The following is a 22247-nucleotide window of genomic DNA, read 5'->3' as shown; positions in this document are numbered from 1 at the left end:
TTTAAAGAAAAGGAGGGGTGGGCCAAAATAAATTTTTGTGGTAATCAACATTATGCCACAAATGCTGTCAATTGAGCTTAAGATGTGTTGAACCCGGAATATTCCTTTAAGTTACAAAATTGGTTCTAACTGCAAAATACTTATAGGTTCTGATATGGTTTCCCATTGGCAGCCTCAGGGGAATCTGATGTAAGGACTGAGCCAGAGACGATCCTATTGGCTGTGCTTCGAGTGTACAGCTCTTCAATCAATCTTAGGACCAGTAAACCTTCTCAGCTGAACACACATATTCCTTACAACACATATCTGTCATTTTGGACAATGATGAAAACTGCTGTGACTGCACTTTGGTAGACTGTGTGGATAAGTTACAAAATTTTATTGGGTACAGTGCAGATTAGATTCTGATTAGATAAGTGTTCAATTAAAGGGAAACAAGTTTGACAAGAGAAAAAGCCACACATGGCTCTTTGCATCCACTTTAGGTTTGTCAGAGGAAAAAGTCCAATGTCTCACTGGTAGATGAAGGTTCCCTCTCCCAGTAGCACAGAAATTCAGATTCATTTCAGAGTGCATATTTCCATCAAATCTAGACTCCTCTCACACTCATCTGTGGGATTCAACACATCTCTGAATGTTTCCATGAATAAGACACATTCTTTACTTCAGGTTGGTTACATACTCGAAACTGAGGTTTGACTGAAAAAATAACCGACTCACTGTTATGACCCCTTTTGTATAGAGGTTGGCTGTTGGGTTCGAGTAAGAATTTAATATTCCAAGGCCTTGCCAACCTACAAATGATGTGACCCCTTTATGCCGTATTTCTCATTAGATTACAGTCATAATATATGAAGACATCTACATGTTGTTGAAATGTGTTGATGGGCTGTGTAAAAATTTCTGCTAACATGGCAACAATGTGGAACGTCAGACCAATGGAAATCAATGGTGCAATTGGAAAAAGCAGTTAATTGATTAAATTAATTAATCAATTAATTACAGCCACATACAAGTTACATTTTAAAGTAAAGTGTTCTGGTTATCTTTCAGTCAAGATAAACTGACAAACAGTGGTATTTAAAAATGGGTTTTCCAATTATCAGGATCTTAATCAATATTAGAAGGGAAAGAAAAAGAACAATTCAACATATGTCTAAATACTTAGGTTTAAATACTGCAGTACAATTACTAACATAATAGCATCCTTTTTATTAGCAATGACATTAAACAAGGACACACTGAGGTTTTAATATCTTTTATTTCTCTTTGAGAAATTTTCAGGGAGTCTTGTTTAAAGATGTTAGTAGGAGATATTTGTTACATTTGTTAAAATGTAATCTACAACACTGTCATTAATTTCCTCAATGCATTCAAGGATTATCGTTATTTTACACCTGATCAAGACAGAATCTATAAATTATGTAGTATGTATATTGTGAGTATTTTCATACCAAGTGCACACATCAGTTGAAATGAAAATTAACACTACTGAAAAGCAGCGGAAGCATTCAAACATAAACCATGTACATGATAATAATTTCATTATTATTTCCACACAACAGATAGAGTAACCAATGCAAGTGTTGCGTTCAGCAATAAAACAACTGCAATGAGTGATTTCAAAGCACACTGTGCAAAAGTCCTTAAAACAGTGCTGTTTGTTTCCCTTTGTGGTCTAAGACACAATTAGAGGGTTGACAATTATGCATAGAACATCCCGCATAGAATAATAATAATTAAAAAAAAAGTTTAGTTGAAATTTTTAGCTTTAACTACTTATTTACACAAACTTCAATTTGTATATAGCAGCTCACCCCATGCTAACTACTGTAAGTTCAGTAAATTCTTACCAGAATTATTGTGCAGAAATAAGTAAGCATCTACATGGTTTGGCAGGGAAACATGCTACACAACAGCAAGTGCATTATTTCAGCATTTAATTTAATGCTAATCGTTCACAATGACAATGTACTGTAATTACATTGCAAAAAACAACAACAAGCAGGAAGTGCTAGCTAGTAGACAAAAGTACTGTTAGTGTTGCCTCTAGCTTACTTGTCCAGCATCAACAGAGTCAAAGTTAACAACTACTTTCCTTACAACAACAATAAACACTTAGAAATCTGACCTGATCAAGAATCTTTTCAGTAATCTAATGTGCTCTTCAATATGAGGCAACAGGCTTGATTCAGATTAAACGATCATTATGGCAACATAACAATAAATCCACAAAAGTTGTTAAATGTTAAATAGACTTAGGTGAAGGTCATTGGTTGTGCCAGGTTGGTTTAGATGGTGAGTTTCATTGCTTTTAGACATGTTTCAGAGTTTGGAGCAAAAGGGTAGGCCATCATACATGTCAGCTTTCAGTTGTGCCCACTCAGCCAGCTTCTGAACGACGCTCTTCTCTTGAGTAAGAACACTGGCCGCTTTCTTCAGCTTGTTCTCATTGCGCTCAAGGTAGCGGCGGCCTTCCGCCTGCATGATGTCCAGCCTCTCCTGTCTCTTCTCATCCAATGGGACATCCTCACTCATGTAAGGGTTGAAGCGAAAGTAGGTATTGGGGGGGAGGAGGGCATCCAACATCGTGTGGACCTCTAAAGTACAAGAGGAAGACAGATCATTAGGTGTTTATAGAAAGCGATCATAGCAGTAAGAGGGTCATTTGTGCTGATTTGAAATCAAAGTCCTTTTAAAGTTCACTCGCCAGTCATTTTGATAACAACCCTGGGCAACAGTATCTATGTATGTAATAGGAATTCAGGTACCCTAACCCTAACCCTAACCCTAACCCTTGAATGTGGAAAGACTGAAATTTTCTTAGCACAAATCACGCTGTATTTTATAGACTGGTCCAGTCGAAACGCATGCATCTACTGTTGAGTAAACTAACCTTCAGTGTCTGTGGCACTGCTGATGATGTTGGTGAGTTTAGTCTTCAGGCTGGTGTAAGTGCTGGAGCCGGTCTTGGTGACTGTCTCGTATCGGCCTGTGCCCAGAGACACAACACACTGCACAGGTGTGTTGGGCCACAAACACTTGCTCTCGTGGATGGCCAGAGCTGTGGGGTTGTTGATCAGGAGTCCACCGTCCTGGACAAAACCACAAAAGCAACCACATTTGAATAAAATCACAAGTGTAATTGTCCACACAATAACAAGTTGTTACTAGAGACTGATCTGTAGGTGATCCTTAGATGATTTAAGAAAATTAGATTATTTTAGATTATTTTTACTGGATGACTACTGAATGCTGTAGGCCTATCTATTAAAAACTTTAAAGGTGCTGTAAGCAATTTTATCGTTCTGAAGCTTTCAGGTGACTGAGTCGTTGAATCAGCCATGCCCCCTCACTCCAAAACCCCGCCCTCCAAAGAAAATTGTGAGACCAAAACCGAGCAAAAGAGCAGCATTGTTTGTTCCTGTGGCTGTCAAATTCAACAGTGGCACAATAGCGCCCTCAACTGACAAACATTAGGAATCATAGCCTCAATGATCCACTTCAAATACAACACTATGAGAACGAGCAAATTGATTGACATGGGAAAAGCGTCAAAAGGGCCATGTCTGCAGTCCACGGACAGATTTTTGTTTGCTGTTTACAAAGTCTACAGCTGTCACAGAGACTGGTGCGATATCTCTGGACACTTATTTCATTAATATCTTTAAGGGAGTTGGAAAAAATTTTGCATACTTTTCCATGAAAAAAATTGCTTACAGCACCTTTAAGGGTTTCTCTATTTACCTGACTCTGACTCATTATTTGAAAGGAAGTAGGAAGGAGGCAGGACAATAAAGGGTGGATGGGAGGGTACAAGATCAAGCAGTATAACAGTGTTGCTCATTACAGTAGACCAGAAACACCAGCCCCATGCAGTTATGATGTGTCAGTCTTCCATGCCTTTTTTAGAAATGTCACTAACATTTTACATTCAAGTTTAAAACATTTTTATGTTGCCATGTTTCAATGGTATCCCATATCTATTGGATTCTGAGGATTTTTGATTATCCAGTATGGGAAAAACAGATGTAAAAAAAGATATAGAACTCTATGTCAGAACAGTCTGAGGGACTGTGGGACTCTAAAAATACCCTTACCAAAGTCTGTAGGAAATGAAACAATAACTCTGAAATGGGTCCAAAAGAAAACACACAAGCCAAAACTACACTGTAGATCTTAAATAGAAAATAACAATGTAACTAACTGCACTCAAATTTCTCCAAGTCCTTTCTGTTCCTCACTGCCATATAACATGAAACTGATTAGCTGGGTTTTGTGCTTGATCATTTCAAATCAAATAGTGATATTTGAAAATATGCCTTATAAGACAATTAATACAATTATAAAATCCTGATATTTGACTGTTTTTTGTTTTCACTTCTCTAAATGTACAAAATGTAGGTCAAAACTACTCAGCTTCCCTAAAGCCATGAATTTGTACAACATTTTGAGTGTATATCTTGTCTATTTGATAAAAGGACTGCTATTGGTAGTATGAGCATGGCCAATGATTTAAGTAGGATGGAAGTCAGTCAATTAAAATGCTGCAAGCAACGTTTCTTCTTAAAAAAAAACAAAAACACAAAATATGTAATGTTTTGTGCTTAATTTAAATATATCTCATATTTGGCACTGTACATAAGATTTCCAAATAAAGATTTTGCATTATGTTATCTGAAATTATCTAGGTTTTACCACTAAATACAGGCAATAAAAACCACTTTATTTAGGTAATAAAATAATGGCTAAAATTAATGTGCTTCAATGATAACTAACATTTGTTAAACCAAACAAATAGTGAGTAACGTCTGAGGTCCTGAATCTATTGCATCTATTCTTGTCCAAAAGCGTCTTTTTTAAAATCTGGGTTATTCTCTGAAATACTAGAGTTTAAAATAAAAATTAACTGGTCTATTTGCATTTCCAGTTGATAAGATTATGGAAAATCATCACTGTAAAAAATAACAGACACTTGATCTCTTCAATGGAGGAGACGTGGGTAGATGTGTTCAATTCACCCGAGGCATATGAAATCTGTTGACTTGGCATCATTCCTCTCTGTTTCCTCGCATCTCGTAAGGAGCACATCAGAAAAAACATAATAAAGTCGTCCACTAGACAGCATCCCTTATTTCTCTCGTGACCTACATTTCAATGACAGTGTATCACTGCTCCTAGCGCTGCATACTGGAACAAAGCTAACAGAGACCAGAGGATACCTCATCAAAACAATCAATCAATAGCTGACTGAGAATTAAAGGGGACCTATTATGCAAAATTCACTTTTACATGGTGTTTGAACATAAATGTGAGTTGGCAGTGTGTGTACACAACCACCCTACAATGTTAAAAGTCCACCCACTCCTCTCTCTTATATTTCTATTAATCAAAAACAGTGTCTCAAAATGACTGGTTTTGGTATCCGCTCTAAAGTGATGTCACTTTAGAGCAGGCCACACCCACGACTGGTGACGGACTCCACCCTATTATCATAGATCCTCCCCTGAGTGACACACAGTCCGCCATTTTTTTCCGCGCTGGAGCAGCTACAGTGAGAAGAATGATGTCTCAGCTTCGTAAGCATCATAAGTGTTCTGTTGTTGGCTGTAAAAGTGAACATAAGAGTCTTCATGTACTCCCGGCATCAGAGCCACTGAAGACGCAGTGGACAAGTTTTGTTTTTGAAGAAAATGTGCCCCAAAACATAACAAAATTTGTGTATGTTTGTGCAAATCATTTTACACCGGACTGCTTTGTGAATGAGGGTCAATATAAAACAGGATTTTCAAAAAATGTGACTCTCAAGCATGGATCAGTACCAAATGTCCTTGTTCCAGCTTTATATCCTGAAGATGTAAGTATCGCACTTTATATTTTGTGAATGTTTGCAAATCACCTTTCCGAATGTGTTTGTTAGCTGATTCCACGGCTAATGAAGCTAAAGTTACCATTGTCTCTGATTGTATTCACGGAGACCAGAGATATGTCGTTATAGCTTGTTTGCACATGACGTCACGTCACTGCATTGCTGTGGTGTGAAATGCAGATGGAGGGCAGGAAGTGATTTTCTACATAAGAAGCACTATCACAAACTCAAAATGCCTATGTTTTGCATCGTTTACGGTTGCTCATACATACAGGGCTGAACTCCGGTATTTACGGTATCAGTCATATTGGTTCTGATTTGTTGTTGCTATAGTATCTGAAGCACCAGATGTAAAGGCACAGCCCTCTTCCGGAAAGGGGACGGGGAGCAGCAGCTCATTTGCATTTAAAGAGACACAAACGAAAACAGCACGTTTTTGATTCCACCCAAAAAGAGGCATTTACAACATGTATAATAAATGATCCGTGGGGCATTTTGAGCTGAAACTTCACAGACTTCACGACACCTGAGACTTATATTACATCTTGTAAAAAGGGGCATAATAGGTCTCCTTTAAAAGACTAGTGGACCCCATCATTAACCCACCCTCATGTTTTTAAGAATCTTCACATAGTTTTGTTCCATACAATGAGTTCATGATGACCATGTCTTTTAAGTTACAAAAAAGGAAGAAAAAAAAATAAAGGAAAGCACATAAAAAGTCCATACAACTAGCAGTCCATTTGACTTCGTCTTCTGAAGCCATGCGATAATTTTGTGTGAGGAACAGACTGAAATTTAAGCCATTATTCACTGATAATCAAATATGGCACCTATGGCACAGGTCTGATGTCATGATGTTTGAATAATTACTTAAATTTCGGCCTGTTCCTTGCAAAAAATAATTGCATAGCTTGACAACACTTGAAATATAGCGCACAAGTCATACTGACTGTGGTCACTGTGAACTTTCACTGTATAGAAAACAGCTGTTTGTTCCTTAAGGACAATGTCACTATACAATTCTTAGCTTTCTGATCTCATTTTAAAGGGATAGTTCAACCACAAATGAACAATCTGTCATCATTAACTCACCCTCAAGTTGTTCCAAACACATATGACTTTCTTTATTCCATGAAACACAAAAAAGATAGTTAGAGAGTGTGTTAGCCTCAGTCACCATTCACTTTCATTCACTTTTTAACATACAATGGAAGTGAATGGTGACTCAGGCTGTCATTCTGCCTAACATCTCCATTTGTGTTTCATGGAAGGAAGAAAGTCATACAGGTTTGGAAAAACATGATGGTGAGTAAATGATGAAATAATTTGCATTTTTTTGTGTGAACTATCCCTTTAAATCCAAAGAACATTTTCCCTTTTGAACAAGAACTTTTGAAACATTTGAAAAAATGTGATGGACGCACAAAAGCTTCATTTCATTTTTCACTCCTTAAAACATGATTTAATTTTTCCAGGATTCACTAACTTGCATTGCTCGTCAAAATCGAAAAGAACATGAATTGCTTCACTCACTCACATACAGCTTTATATCACTGTATAATAATAGAGACATCTTCCTACTGACCACATATCTCATTGCTCTCAGAATCCTGATGAATCTGGGCATTCATTTAACTTGATGGCCAACAGCTTTACTAGCCTTTCGGGACAACAGAAACATTGTGCAAGGCTGGATGTGAACTCGGTGGGTGTCAGTTGGTAGACGGACAGAATGACGCCTTTCCGATGGCTCAAAAGACACCGCTGAGGGCTACGATTCAACATTAATGTCTGTCGTCTTGGCGGAGAGACTTCAGGCTGAAATCTCAAGCTGTGAGGGTGCGTTCAGTGTGGCTGCAGTGGGACTGTGCTAGTTTGAGCTGGCTGAAGATAGGCAAAGAGACCTGACAGCTATGCCTGGACTGTGCAGACACATTTTTATACCAATAAATAATCCAAATGTGCATAGTTTAAAACAGCCATGCAAAGATAACCAGACTTAAAGGTATAGTTCACGCAAAAAAGAAAACTGTTTATTCGTTTACTCACCCTCATGTTGCTAGGCAGAATGTTAGCCTCAGTCACCATTCATCTTACATTGTATGGAAAAAAGATGCAATGAAAGTGAATGGTGACTGAGGCTAACATTCTTTCAGACATCTCCTTTTGTGTTCTACAGAAGAAAGAAAGTTATACAGGTTTGGAACAACATGTTGTATTGTGAGGATGTTTTCAAAAATAATGCCATGTATAATTTTTATTTAACTTAATACAAAGTGCATTAAACATTAAAAAAAAAAACTAAATCAATATTTGATGTAACCACCCTATGCCTATAAAACAGCACTAATTCTAACTTGCACACAGTTTTTCAAGGTTGTTGGCAGATAGGTTGTTCCAAGCATTTTGGAGAACATGCTACAGTTCTGTGTATTTAGGCAATCAGTCCCAATTGCTCCTGTGTCTTCATGTAATCCCAGACTGACTCATTTGATGTTAAGATCAGGGCTCTGTGGGGCAATACCATTTTTTGCAGGACTAAAATTGATGTTAAAATTGATATTTTCTATTGACACATTAAAGCAGAAGATTAAACCAATGTTTTTGTGAAATATCTAAAATGCTCAAGACTTTTGCACAGTACCATATACTGAATTAATTCAGATTAACTCAGGGGTACATCAGCAAAGCACCCAAGTGTATCGGAAAAGTAGGAGTCTAAACAGTCCCTCTCAGTGGAATCACTTCAAACAGCATCTAAAAGCCACTTTAAAGCAGCCGCTCTCAGCTGAAGTGTTTTGAGTGACAGTACTCAAGGGCAACACTAATGAGTTTTATTGTACAGCCCTGATGAGACAGCACAGGAAATAGTTAGAGTGCATGCATGTGCAGAGTTTGCTTTTCCTCCCTCTTCTTCTGACATGGACCTGAAAGGTTTTTGTAATGATTTTCAATCCTACAAATTGTCTGACCTTGAGTATGCATAAATATCTTGAATTTAGCAAAGACAACTTAAAGGTGTCCTAAGTAATTTCTTGTTTGTTTCATTTACTTTTGTTTTTCTGAACACTATCACTGAAATCACTGTTAAGTCTTTTTAAACATATTTGTCAAAAGTACTATTCATTTCTTTAGGTGTAAAACTGTGGCACCTTTAATACTTACATTATGCATATTATAAAAAGAGCTTTAAAAAAAATAACATCATAAAATTACCAAGGATAAATGTCAGAAGCCACTATAATTCCTGCATTAAGATAATGCATTTTTGACTCTGTGTGGTTTACCTGGTGGAGGTCATTTCCTAGAACGAACTCCTGGAAATAGCCTGGGGCAGCAGAGGATGCTCGAATGGCCTGCCACATTTTGTGCTGGCAACTCCCCAAGTAGTGTGAACGAACCCCAGGTGAGAAGTTATAATTCCTGAAGACATATGCCTTCAGTGGCAGGCCTCTGTTTACCACAGTGCTCACCGCTGACACCTAGAGGAAGCATTGAGTGATTTATCCAAGTCTAAGTGAAAGGATAAGAATTGCAGTTTGTACAAAGATTTATTGAAACACACCTTAGGGCTTTTAGGGTTTTTGGCAGTCTCAATCATAAGACCAGGTCCCATTCTTTCTCTGTTTAAGACAAACAAAGGGTTGGCCTTTTTGCAGCATATGGACACTTGTCCTTTACTACAGCACTTTACAACTAAACACTTTTCAACTTTGGCTATGTTCACACAGGCAGAAAAAAATCTGATTTTTTGGCCTTTCTGACTCAAATCCGTTTAGGTTTTTGTAGTCTGACCAGGACAGAAACACATAAAATCAGATTTTTACAAGCTTGATCCAAACCCAAATCGTAGGTGGTTTAGAATCCAATTAGAATCCGATTTTTGTTAATGCGTCTTAGTCTGAATGGTCATATCGAATTTCATGTGTTGTTCATTTGTTGTGCGCAACAGGTTGTTTTGTTAGGTTTTGCAACACTGCATATCAAATGACATAAATTATTCCTTCACGGGGAACTTTGAAGTGAAAACAACAATGATGGCCATGCTGTAGGATCGTTACAAACAGAATTTTCAATAAATAACTTAAAGAGTGAGATCAGATCGGGCCTGGGTAGCTCAGTGGTAAAATACGCTGGCTACCACCCCTGGAGTTCGCTAGTTCGCTAGTTCGAAGTTCCAGCCAGGTCTCGTAAGCAACCAAATTGGCCCAGTTGTTAGGGAGGGTAGAGTCACATGGGGTAACCTCCTCGTGGTCACTATAATGTGGTTTGTTCTTGGTGGGGCGCATGGTGAATTGAGCGTGGTTGCCGCGGTGGATGGCGTGAAGCCTCCACACACGCTATGTCTCCGTGGCAATGCGCTCAACAGGCCACGTGATAAGATGCGCGGGTTGACTGTCTCAGACGTGGAGGCAACTGGGATTCGTCCTCCGCCACCCGGACTGAGGCGAATCACTATGCGATCACGAGGACTTAGAGTACATTGGGAATTGGGCATTCCAAATTGGGAGAAAAAGGGGAAAAATCCCCCCCAAAAAAAGAAAAAAGTGAGATCAGATCAATCATTTTATTACACTTTGCAGCCTTTCAGACAGTGGAAAGTGAGGGGAACAAGGCATAGGGATGATCATTTCTGAATGGAGCGCACCCATATGTCATGTATATGTTACAAAGCAGCCAGAGCAGTGCAAACTTCTTTTAAAATACTGTAATACAGACACTGGCTTTACCCACCCAAAGAAATACGCTAAGGCGCGGTAACAATATGGTGCGAGCCACCACAACGGGATGAGGTACTGAATGTCTCTCGTGAATCCGGGAGTCGGGACGCTTGAGCATTTTGAGCATTTCAATACAGGACGCAGGTCCTTTTCAAGAGTCTCGCTGTCCGACCCTTTTATGCTTCAATACAGAACACAAAGCCTTCAATATGGGACATTTAGCTGCCCGCTAAAATACAGGACAACAGGCGTCCAAAATACGGGATGTCCCAGCTAAAAAAAGGGCCAGTTGTAAATCCTAGCAGTAACAAACACTACATATGCCACCTCTCCTGTTTTGGAAGCCATTGTCTCTGATGAATGTTTTAATATTTGGATCCTGCCCTCATGAAAAACAATGGAAAAACATCCATTGCTAAACTTATAACCTGCAGTTATAGTCATTCTAAGAAAATTGGATTTGAGAAAAAAATCTGATTTGTCCAGGAGTTTGAACAAAGCCTCAGTCTCTTTTGATTTCTGTTTATTTCAATGTATTTTTATTTTATTTTTTTGCCTCTAACTCTTCATGTGCTTGTTACATAGTTATTTCACTATGCCTTGGAGTCAAGAAATTTTTTTTGTTGTAGTTGTACTATGCAAATAAAGGAATTTAACTGCATTTGACTTGAATTGAACACTTTATAATCCTTCAACCTTCATCATTGCATGCTGGACATAGTAAAATTTCAATTGCATTATCTAGTGTGCCCTTCAAGTGGAGTCAGAAATATTGTAATTACGAGTTCCAAGTGCATGAATGATCCCGTGAAATCGGATTAACTAGTGGGAAACTCGAATTCTAGATGATACACGAGTTTCCGTGTTGGAAGCTGAAGGGGCAAGTCGACCTGAAAGATGATGGGATGCAATGATTTTGCTAAATTATTTCAACTTCTAATTTATTTCAATAATATTAATTTGTTATATACACTATATTGCCAAAAGTATTCGCTCACCCATCCAAATAATTAAATTCAGGTGTTCCAATCACTTCCATGGCCACAGGTGTATAAAATGAAGCACCTAGGCATGCAGACTGCTTCTACAAACATTTGTGAAAGAATGGGCCGCTCTCAGGATCTCAGTGAATTCCAGCGTGGTACTGTGATAGGATGCCACTTGCAACAAGTCCAGTCGTGAAATTTCCTCGCTACTAAATATTCCACAGTCAACTGTCAGTGGTATTATAACAAAGTGGAAGCGATTGGGAATGACAGCAACTCAGCCACGAAGTGGTAGGCCACGTAAAATGACAGAGCGGGGTCAGCAGATGCTGAGGCGCATAGTGCGCAGTGGTCGCCAACTTTCTGCAGAGTTAATCGCTACAGACCTCCAAAGTTCATGTGGCCTTCAGATTAGCTCAAGAACAGTGCATAGAGAGCTTCATGGAATGGGTTTCCATGGCCGAGCAGCTGCATCCAAGCCATACATCACCAAGTGCAATGCAAAGCGTCGGATGCAGTGGTGTAAAGCACGCCGCCACTGGACTCTAGAGCAGTGGAGACGCGTTCTCTGGAGTGACGAATCACGCTTCTCCATCTGGCAATCTGATGGACAAGTCTGGGTTTGGTGGTTGCCAGGAGAACGGTACTTGTCTGATTGCATTGTGCCAACTGTGAAGTTTGGTGGAGGGGGGATTATGGTGTGGGGTTGTTTTTCAGGAGCTGGGCTTGGCCCCTTAGTTCCAGTGAAAGGAACTCTGAATGCTTCAGCATACCAAGAGATTTTGGACAATTCCATGCTCCCAACTTTGTGGGAACAGTTTGGGGATGGCCCCTTCCTGTTCCAACATGACTGCACACCAGTGCACAAAGCAAGGTCCATAAAGACATGGATGAGCGAGTTTGGTGTGGATAACTTGACTGGCCTGCACAGAGTCCTGACCTCAACCCGATAGAGCACCTTTGGGATGAATTAGAGCGAAGACTGCGAGCCAGGCCTTCTCGCCCAACATCAGTGTCTGACCTCACAAATGCGCTTCTGGAAGAATGGTCAAAAATTCCCATAAACACACTCCTAAACCTTATGGAAAGCCTTCCCAGAAGAGTTGAAGCTGTTATAGCTGCAAAGGGTGGGCCGACGTCATATTAAACCCTATGGATTAAGAATGGGATGTCACTTAAGTTCATATGTGTCTAAAGGCAGATGAGCGAATACTTTTGGCAATATAGTGTATGACAATCAACTAATGACTCACCCTTCGTGGTTTGTTTTAAGCAAGTTAATAATATATTAGATACCATGCATTAATAAATCATATACTGTATGTCATTTATAAGTGATACAGGTTTATTCACTAATGTTTATTCACCGGTACAACAGAAAAAGAGCATCTGCCGTCGTTCATTGCGTAATTGTTTAAGTTTCACCTCTTCAATATTTTGTTTCCCATATTAATGCATGACATGTCATAGTAACGAATGCCTGACTTGAAAGTAGGAGCTTCCCTGGTGCACTTGAAGGCAGAATTTGTCTGTTGGTTTGACTTCGCAAAAATCGGAATAGTACAATTACAGTCGGACTAAAGCATTTACATGACATCTAATAAAAAAATATTATTGTTTTAGTCTGACTGAAATCAAACTTTTAAAGTGCATGTAAACGTACTGAATGTCTTACTTTAGGATCTCCTCCCAGATCTGGCTATCATAGAATGCGTGACTCCAACCCATCTTCACTGTGCCCACAATCAAGTTCTGCTTAAAGACATCAGATCCCAACTTCCGATACAGTTCCTCACACTCATCCAAAGGGATCTGGAATACACCCAACATAAAGGCCAGGATGGCTCCTAAGACAAGAAAAAAACAATCTATATTTTTCTGGCATCAGCACTGAAGATGGCAAAGAAGTACTACAAGAAATGTTTTATCTTATAATTTTAATTTTATTCAATCACGTTCCATTGTTCCAAAGTCCTTTTCAAGGCAAGTCAGTCCACTCTGTCGCCATCTTGGGAATGCTCCCAGACAGCTATTTTCAATGGATATGAGCGGCATGAAAGTACAGCTCCTATCTACTTGAATTGGGAAAGACCAAATTCTCCAAAAAGGTTCGTCAAGAACATATTTCAAATCAGCAGTAAAATCCGACAACAATGGTATTATAAATTGTGCTTCCTCAGCTCAGATCATGCTAAAACAAAGCTATTTTTCAGGCTGGTCCAGCTAATGTGCCTACGCGTCAAGTTGACTGCCAGGCGATGTCTGTATCTAAAAGGTGATTGGCTCTTTTCCCTGTAAAGCAGTACTTCCTTTTCTACATCCGTGTAACATGTTCTGTTGTGTCTGTGTCTTTGCCCTCTTATTTTGAAAGTTTAGTTCCTGTTTCCTGTGTGTCATGTGATTTCCCTGTTTGTTATGTGACACTAATGTTTCATGTGTTTTGTTCTCATTGGTTTATAGTCATTGTTGTTGGGGCTTCGTTCAGGAGTGGGTTTGGTTATTAGCAATAATTAATAATTATCACAGATAATTATGAATTATTAAAATAAATAGAACATTGATTAGAATCAACATTAGCTTATTAATCCTTCAAATCAACAATCATCAAAGATAACTATCAATTATCAAAATCAATCGAATATTAATAAGAATTAATATTGTTGGGGCACCACCCTGGAATCAGGGACTAATAACCAGACAGTAAAGCAGTCTCAATATAGGATTGTTCTCTTAGGAAAGTTGACGTCTGGAGAACATTGACATTCAAAAGGTAAACAATGAAGGCTTGAATCCGAGCACTGACATCCCCTGCCAGCCCTTGGCACAGGTGCAAGCAGAACAATACCAAAACACTTCTCTTTAAAGTATAACAAAGTTTATTGATGCGGTAATATAAATTAATAATCAATACAATGCAGTCAATACACTTCTGACTTCCAACTACAAACTAACAGTAACATGATTATATATGGTAACAGATAAAACTATAATACATGAGAGGAGGGTAGATGTGTGTTTGTGTGTGTGTGTGTGTGTGTGTGTGTGTGTGTGTGTGTGTAAGGAGGGAAGGAGTGCACAAAATGGCGGCTGTGGCTCTCGTGGAGAGTGTGTTACGAGAGGATTCCGGCCAGAGAATGTGGCCGCGAATATGGGCGGAGAGACTGGTAATAGCGTCTGCCTGTTTAACACGTGTCTCCGTTGGTACGATAACTTAGGGACAAAGCTGGGCTCTATCGCCAAGTTATCTGATCGCCAAATGTGTGTGCGGGTATGTTTGTGAGGGGTCATGTGTGTGTGCGGTTAGTACGAGAGAGAGAGAGAACAGGGTGATGGCACCGAAGCCGGTGGGAGAGATGGCAACCATTAGTTTTATCACTCAGAGACACGGTGAACGGCTCCTAATCCGTCCACTGCGTTCGTTGGTTCGTTAATGGATAAACTCAGTGTGCCAGTCTCACCGTAATGACGGAAATGCACAAACAGCCCAATGTGGTTGGACGACAACACAGCAAATCACATTCGTGGTAACAGTAAATTACAGTAATACCTTGAGTATTATTAGCAGCAATGAGCGGACTCGGCGGTCCGTAAACTGTACAACCAATAACCTTGATACACAATAGTAACACACTATAATAATCTATCTCTGCCAAGATGTAAGCATCTTACTTGAGTAGCGTGAGGACACAGGTAGAATGTGTGTTCGTCCGAATCAGTTCCTCGAAGCTCGGGTGATGACGGGAGGCCGTTTCCTCGCTCTGTCGGCAGTACAGTGGCTGATTCTCTGCGGGTTGGCAGAGAAATCAGCGAAGTTGACTCAGTTGAAGAGGGAGGAGAAATCTTCTTCACTTCTGCAGGCAAAAGGGTGTGACACGGATTGCTCAGCGGTCTCCTTCGGATCCGTCAGCGTGCTCGGTGGAACACGGCGAATCTCGGCTCGTCCAGCGAGATGGGAGATTGTATGGCCAAAGTTCAGGTACGTACGTTACTTCCTTGGGCAGCAAGGCTACACCTGGGAGCAGCAGGGCTGCAACTAGACGTGGCAAATACTGTCGCTGGAAACAAGGCTTAGTAGAAATCTCCGGGGTTTTATACTCTCGATGACATCATGGTTGAGGGATGCGTTCTGTCGTGCGTTTCATCCAATAGGAGTTGAGAGTTCGATCCTTCTGAATTTCACACCTAGATGTAAAGTGAGCAAGGCTTGATGGGATCTGTAGTCTGTTTGGACTCCCTTTGTTTGATTTTGGCGCTGTTTGGCTTTGAGTGTTCCTACAGGCCTCAATCTGGCTTTATGACTGTGTGTAGGCCTGCCTTTGTCTCCTATCTGAGCACATGTGGCCCAACATTGTCTTGCTATCATGTTCATTAGTCTTGTCCTGTCATTGGTTCATGATTCATAGTCTTGTTATCTTGTTTATTAGTTCCATTTTGTCATTGGTTGTCTTGTCAACTTGTTACCCCTGTCCATGTATATAAGCCCTGATGTTTGCCATTGTCCTTTGTCGTGTATTGATTGTTTAATGTTGTTCTTGTTTGTGGTAATCCGTCTTAGTCAAGTCAAGTCTCTTTGATCTAGTTTATGTTGGTTATTCACTTTGCAAATAAATACTGCACTTGGGTTCTCACATCATCATCATCATCTTCATTTGTTCCTGTCTTCAGTCTGTCTCTATGTTACAATCCGCCATACAGGGCATTCCAATTTCTCCCATTCATTTTAATACAAGTGCTCTGTCTCGCTCTAAATAGCCTCTGAATGTTCCGATAGCTTATAGCAGAGATATTTTGCATGTGGTTGAATATACCTGTACTAACTCCACATATGTAGTCAAAGAGTTGGTAGATGGGCTTCCCTGTCAAACTCTCCAATCTGTGCAAAGCCTGTAAAGCCACCAATCCCCTGCAAAACAACATGATATGAAATTATGGGATGTCCTAAAATACAATACGACATTCAAACAAGTTCATAAATCATCTAAGAAGAAGCTAAAGAAACAAATTTACTAAAAAAAAAAAATAATAATAATAATAATAATTGAAAATTTTGATTTACTTATTTTTGGATGTGTTTTGTGTCAAATTCTTATTTCATTCTTGGGATATAATCCTAAATTTGTGACTGTGGACAATAATTCTAAACATAATTTAGCCATAATTTAGAGTTGATAGACAGCATCTAAAGGGAATGTAAAATTGTGTCAGTTCTATTATTGGGTGACCTAATTTTCAGATCATTTTGGCTGACCTACTTTTATCTTAAAAACTTTCACAATCTGTTTACTTTAAGTTAATTTTTCCCCAAGTGTCATCTGTCTGTCACAAGCACCTGGTTCCTCCTCCGTCGATGGAGAGCACGCGTATCCCTCTGCCTTTCACTGGGTCGTTGTAGCCCACCAGAGCCAGAGACTGCCTCACAGAAGCCTGCAGACTGGCGTCCCGTGCCTGCCTCAAACGCAGCAGACATGGGATCACCTTCTCCTATAGACAGTCAATGAGAGAGAATTCAGTGTACGGTGGAATTTTACAAAAATACAAGCTTCTTTGATGTAGATACTATAAATGAGAGATGGTTTAACACACACATACATTGACTGCCACTCCTCTGGTCTCTGGAAACTCCAGGAGGTGGAAGCTCAGTTCCTCCACTCTGCTGATGGTGATCTTCACATCAGTTACTTTTTTAAGGCTCTTGACCAGTGCTCTGGTTCGGTTATCCACACTCACACGTGCTATAATCTACAGACAACACAAATAGAACAATTCAATTTAAAGCTCAATCATAAGATGATGGTTATAAAATCAATGGTTATGATAGATACTTTCTTAACCTGCTTTAGTTTCCATGGGTGAATCTCAAGAAGAATGTCCGGGTAACATTTCACCCCCAAAATTAAATGGAAAAAAATAAGAAATAATGTTTTCCAAAAAGACAAAAATGCTTTTTTTAGGAAAATGTAAAAAAAATAAAAAATAAAAATAAAATAAAAATATATATATATATATATATATATATATATATATATATATATATATATATATATATATATTATTATTATTATTATTATTATTATTATTTTGCATTGCATTGCATTGCCCCCAAATTTTCATTACTAAAAGAAACTGTCTGGATACATTTAATTTTTTTATAATAATTTAAATTATTTTTATGTGCTTAATTATTTCACAATGCAAAAAATTCTTCCCCAATTCCCCAAATTCTCATTACTATAAGGTGAAAAAAAAAAAAAATAAAAAATAAAAAATGTCCAGACAAAATTATTTATTTTAAATAATATTATAATAACATTATTTGTAAGCACTTAATTATCATGTCACAATGCAAAATAATCTTAATAGACATACAAAAGGCTTCATTTTCTTTTATTTATTTTTAATTATTATTTTGGGGGTAAATGTAACATTTCTTGACAGTTTTGTCAAGATTCAACCCCTAAAAAGATTCTACAGGCCATACCTAAATATCCACATTCTCTGAAACACACAATTTTACATGTCTTTATTTTACATAAAGACAATTAAGTCTATTTTTAGGAAAATTTAGATATTATTATTATTATCATTATTATTATTGGATTGTGACATTATTTCCTTGACAACCAAGCATATTTTGCCCCTAAATTCTCATTACTATAAGATGGAAAAAGAAATCTGCACAATACTCAGTACTGTATATTGAATTAACTCTTTAATTAATCTTTTCTTTTTTAATACATTCTCAATTCTATATATTTTAGTTTGTTATAACATTTTATTAACTGTGCCATTATTCTACCTTCTCTCTCTGAGACAGCAGTCTCTGTGCTTTCTCCTCTGCTTCTTTCTGTTCCTTGGTTTCTGCACACTTTGCGAGCTGCGACACTGGCTGTTCTGATTCAGCCTGCTTGTCCTTCTCTGCAGTACCACCTTTGGAATCCGCTCTGAACATTGGAACCAGGGTTGCGATATAGTTACCTACAAAAGCCTGGACACTTGGCCTGGGATAGGACAAGTATTGACTAATGCCTTTTCTTGGCGATATGGGGATGGCCGAAACACCATCCTCTTGAGATGGAGAAGAAGGGGCTTGTGAGCTTGCACCATCCTGTTCAATTGCAGGTGGAGAAAGGGTTGTCTCTGGTGTAGATATATGGGTCAAGGACACTGCCATAAGGACATGATCCTTGCTACCAATGGAATGAGAACTAGGTTGGATGTGAGTTATGGAGGGAGTTGCATCTCCTCTTCCCTGCTGTGATCTTTTGTCATCTCGTGTGTCGCTTCCAAAGTAAGTGTTGACATGTTCAGCCAAGTGACTTAAGGCTTCCTCCATGTTTGCTGTGAAGGCAGCGGGCTGAAAACGTTGCAGTGTCTGCTTTGCAACCATGCTGGATGCACTCTGTTTGGTAGTGGATAGGTTGTTTTTAGATTTAGGGGGTTCTTTAAGACATTCTATATCTTTCTCTACCTCTTCCACTTTTGGTGGCTCAGGTTCTGCTACGGTCGTGACGGCTTCAGCTTCAACTTTAGGGCATTCAACTTTAACCTCGATAGTTTTGCCCTGGGCCGCACCGGGTTTGAGGCATGTAATCTTGGAGAGGAGCTCGGTGTTCACTGTTCCACTCACAGCCTTGGTGACTGTGTCTAGTGTGCTCCTGATCCGCGACATGCGGTGAGGTTGCTTGAGGAAATTCTGGGATGTTCCTTGAGAAGACACACTTAAATGAACTTGGCATCAGAGTTGGTCAGCTGTGCAGAGCTCAGTCAGATCATGTTGTGTAAAAGCTCGCATCATTTGCATCAGTTAGATAAGCGTTCTGTGCATATGAAGTGGGAACTTTTTTCATTTTACTGCCAACCTGTAAAGAGAAATTTTGTTGTTTGTTGTTATTAATTTAGGGACTTAAATAAATGCCTAACTCTAAGGATTTAGTACATATTCCAAGTTCATGACAAGTTAAGCTCAATCAATGGCATTTGTGGCATAATGCTGATAACCACAAAAAATAATTTATTTTTCTTTAAAAAAAAAAATAAGGGCAAAAATCTGGGTTAAAGTGAGGCACTTACAATGGACATTAATGGGGGCCAATCCATAAACGTTAAGATACTCTCTGTTTCAAAAGTACTTTACTACAAATTCCTAAATTGCTACTGAACTTAGAACAAGGAAACATGAGGGGGAGAGAGATAACGATTACATTTTAAATTATTTTATATATATATATATATATTCCCCTAAATGTAGTGAGAAACTTGACAAATACATTGTGACTTGCAAAAAATACATCCTAAAATAATTTTAAAACACGCCTCTGTGCAGGAGACAACAGGGCCAGAGACTTTTTAGAAAGACTTTTAACAGGGCGCATCGAACACCCGGAAGACTGACAACCGTCCCTTATCACCATGGCAACCGACGTCAACATGACAGGCTGACTGCGCGAGCGACTTTACGTAGTTCGCATTCCATCGAAAGACAATAATTGATCAATGGAGGCCGAGTCGGACAGCGAACACGGCTCGGAAACAGCAAATAATGCAGAAAAAGAGCACGAAATCAAAAACATAGACTGGATCTCGTGCAAAGATTTTACAATCGAGGCGGGAGAGCAACAGATCAGACAGTACATGGACACATGGGAGATGCAGCAGCACCGTGGCTGGCAGTACAGTCTGACGTTTCTGCAGGAGACAGAGCTGGAGTTTAAACGGCAGTACCAGTACCGAGCCCACTGGAGCATCCCGACCGCAGACGCCCCGATCCCCAGAGCCACAGCCAGCTTGTATTTCATCATAGAAATCTCAAAAATCAAACCAGACACCCTGCCGGTGGATGTGCATTTTCTTATCGAGTCAAACAGATCCAAACATGTGCCAGGACAAACGCGGTTCAAGGAGAAGTGGCTGATGGATGTGATTGAGAGCAAGACTTTGCTAATGGACACTGTCAACTTTTAAAACTCGATCTATGCTGAAGCTGATCTGTCAATGTAAATCTACAGTGCTGTTTACAAACAAAAGCTTTAAATTGCAACTTATTAAACGACATTAAACTGATTTAATAGATGCTCTTTAAAGAGAAACTGCAGGATACACTAATGTTTTAGTATAATTAATTAATAAATGTCTTTAGATTAAATTCAAATTAATGGTGCATTGCTCTTCTGAAATGCCACATATTTACCAACATTATTAATTATTACAACATTAGGATTAGGGTTATATATATATATATATATATATCAATTAAAAACATATGTACCATTGATCTAGTCATCTGGCCACAAGATGAGTTGTCATAATATTCCGCGATCAAAATAATCCACGAATTGTTATCGCCAAACCGCACTCACAACACCAGTAAACGCTACAGTATATTCCATATAAATTTTACTTCATTGATAATATATATATCCAAAGCGCAAAGTCATTTCATTTAAGGCTTGACATCTGATCAAAACAACACTGATTGCCCAATGAGCGACTTAAAATTATATATATATATATATATTTAAGTCGCTCAATGGACAATGAGTGTTGTTTTGATCAGATGTCAAGCCTTAAATGAAATGACTTTGCACTTTGGATCCGAATGTTGACACATTATACATGAATACAGAATGACATACCCGACGACTCCTTTTTATTTGCCGTCATTTCATTCAGATTACGGTTGAAAACAGAGAGATGTATGAATCCCAAATGGATAATTTGACAGGAAACGTTTAGAAACAGACGAGATGACGGTGCTGAGCAGCAGCCAATCAGAACGTCGCTTCTCTCTTCTTCTCTTCAGCTGAGAGGAACAACATAAACAAACGGGAAAGAACGGACTGAAGACTAGTGGCGGTAAATGAAAAAGCATGACCTGAATAAATAAATAAAAATAAAATATATGCAAGGCAAGTTTATTTATATAGAACATTTCATACACAGTGGTAATTCAAAGTGCTTTGCAAGGAAATGATAAAGAAAATAAAAGATACATACAAGTCCATTTTAAAATCACTTAAGAACAAGAAAAATAACAGTAAGAATAAAAAATATTATATACAGTATATGCTGTATATAGTATATATATACTGTACATTGGTGGCCAAAAGTTTGGAATGATGTTCAGATTTTGCTCTTATGGAAAGAAAATTGTACTTTTATTCACCAAAGTGGCATTCAACTGATCACAATGTATAGTCAGGACATTAATAACGTGAAAAATGACTATTACAATTTGGAAAAAAATTCAGAACTTCTTAAACTACTTCAAAGAGTCATCAAAAAATCATCCATGTGCAGCAATGACAGTTTTTCAGATCCTTGGTGTTCTAGTTTTCAGTTTGTCCAGATACTCAGGTGACATTTCACCCCACGCTTCCTGTAGCACTTGCCATAGATGTGGCTGTCTTGTCGGGCACTTCTCACGCATCTTACAGTCTAGCTGATCCCACAAAAGCTCAGTGGGGTTAAGATCCATAACACTCTTTTCCAATTATCTGTTGTCCATTGTCTGTGTTTCTTTGCCCACTCTAACCTTTTCTTTTTGTTGTTCTGTTTCAAAAGTGGCTTTTTCTTTGCAATTCTTCCCATAAGGCCTGCACCCCTGAGACTTCTCTTTACTGTTGTACATGAAACTGGTGTTGAGCGGGTAGAATTCAATGAAGCTGTCAG

The 22247-nt window shown here is 38.8% G+C and overlaps 1 protein-coding gene across 1 annotated transcript; it reads right to left on the bottom strand.

Moving 5' to 3' along the window:
* Window positions 1-1248: 1248 nt before the first annotated feature.
* On the bottom strand, window positions 1249-21357 carry pnpla8 (patatin-like phospholipase domain containing 8). The gene is made up of 10 exons (XM_051691200.1): window positions 21212-21357; window positions 18376-19438; window positions 17169-17318; window positions 16909-17060; window positions 16388-16482; window positions 13255-13426; window positions 9438-9495; window positions 9160-9354; window positions 2897-3095; window positions 1249-2600 (listed from the first exon to the last, which is right to left on the bottom strand). The coding sequence occupies exons 2-10, from the start codon at window positions 19246-19248 to the stop codon at window positions 2326-2328; spliced, it is 2169 nt and encodes a 722-aa protein (XP_051547160.1). The 5' UTR covers window positions 19249-19438; window positions 21212-21357; the 3' UTR covers window positions 1249-2325.
* Window positions 21358-22247: the final 890 nt, after the last annotated feature.

This window comes from Myxocyprinus asiaticus, chromosome 47, assembly GCF_019703515.2.
Source record: "Myxocyprinus asiaticus isolate MX2 ecotype Aquarium Trade chromosome 47, UBuf_Myxa_2, whole genome shotgun sequence".
In the NCBI taxonomy this organism is placed as follows: Eukaryota; Metazoa; Chordata; class Actinopteri; order Cypriniformes; family Catostomidae; genus Myxocyprinus; species Myxocyprinus asiaticus.
Note: the sequence above shows the minus strand (reverse complement) of the source record. Positions and strands in the feature narration are given on the sequence as shown.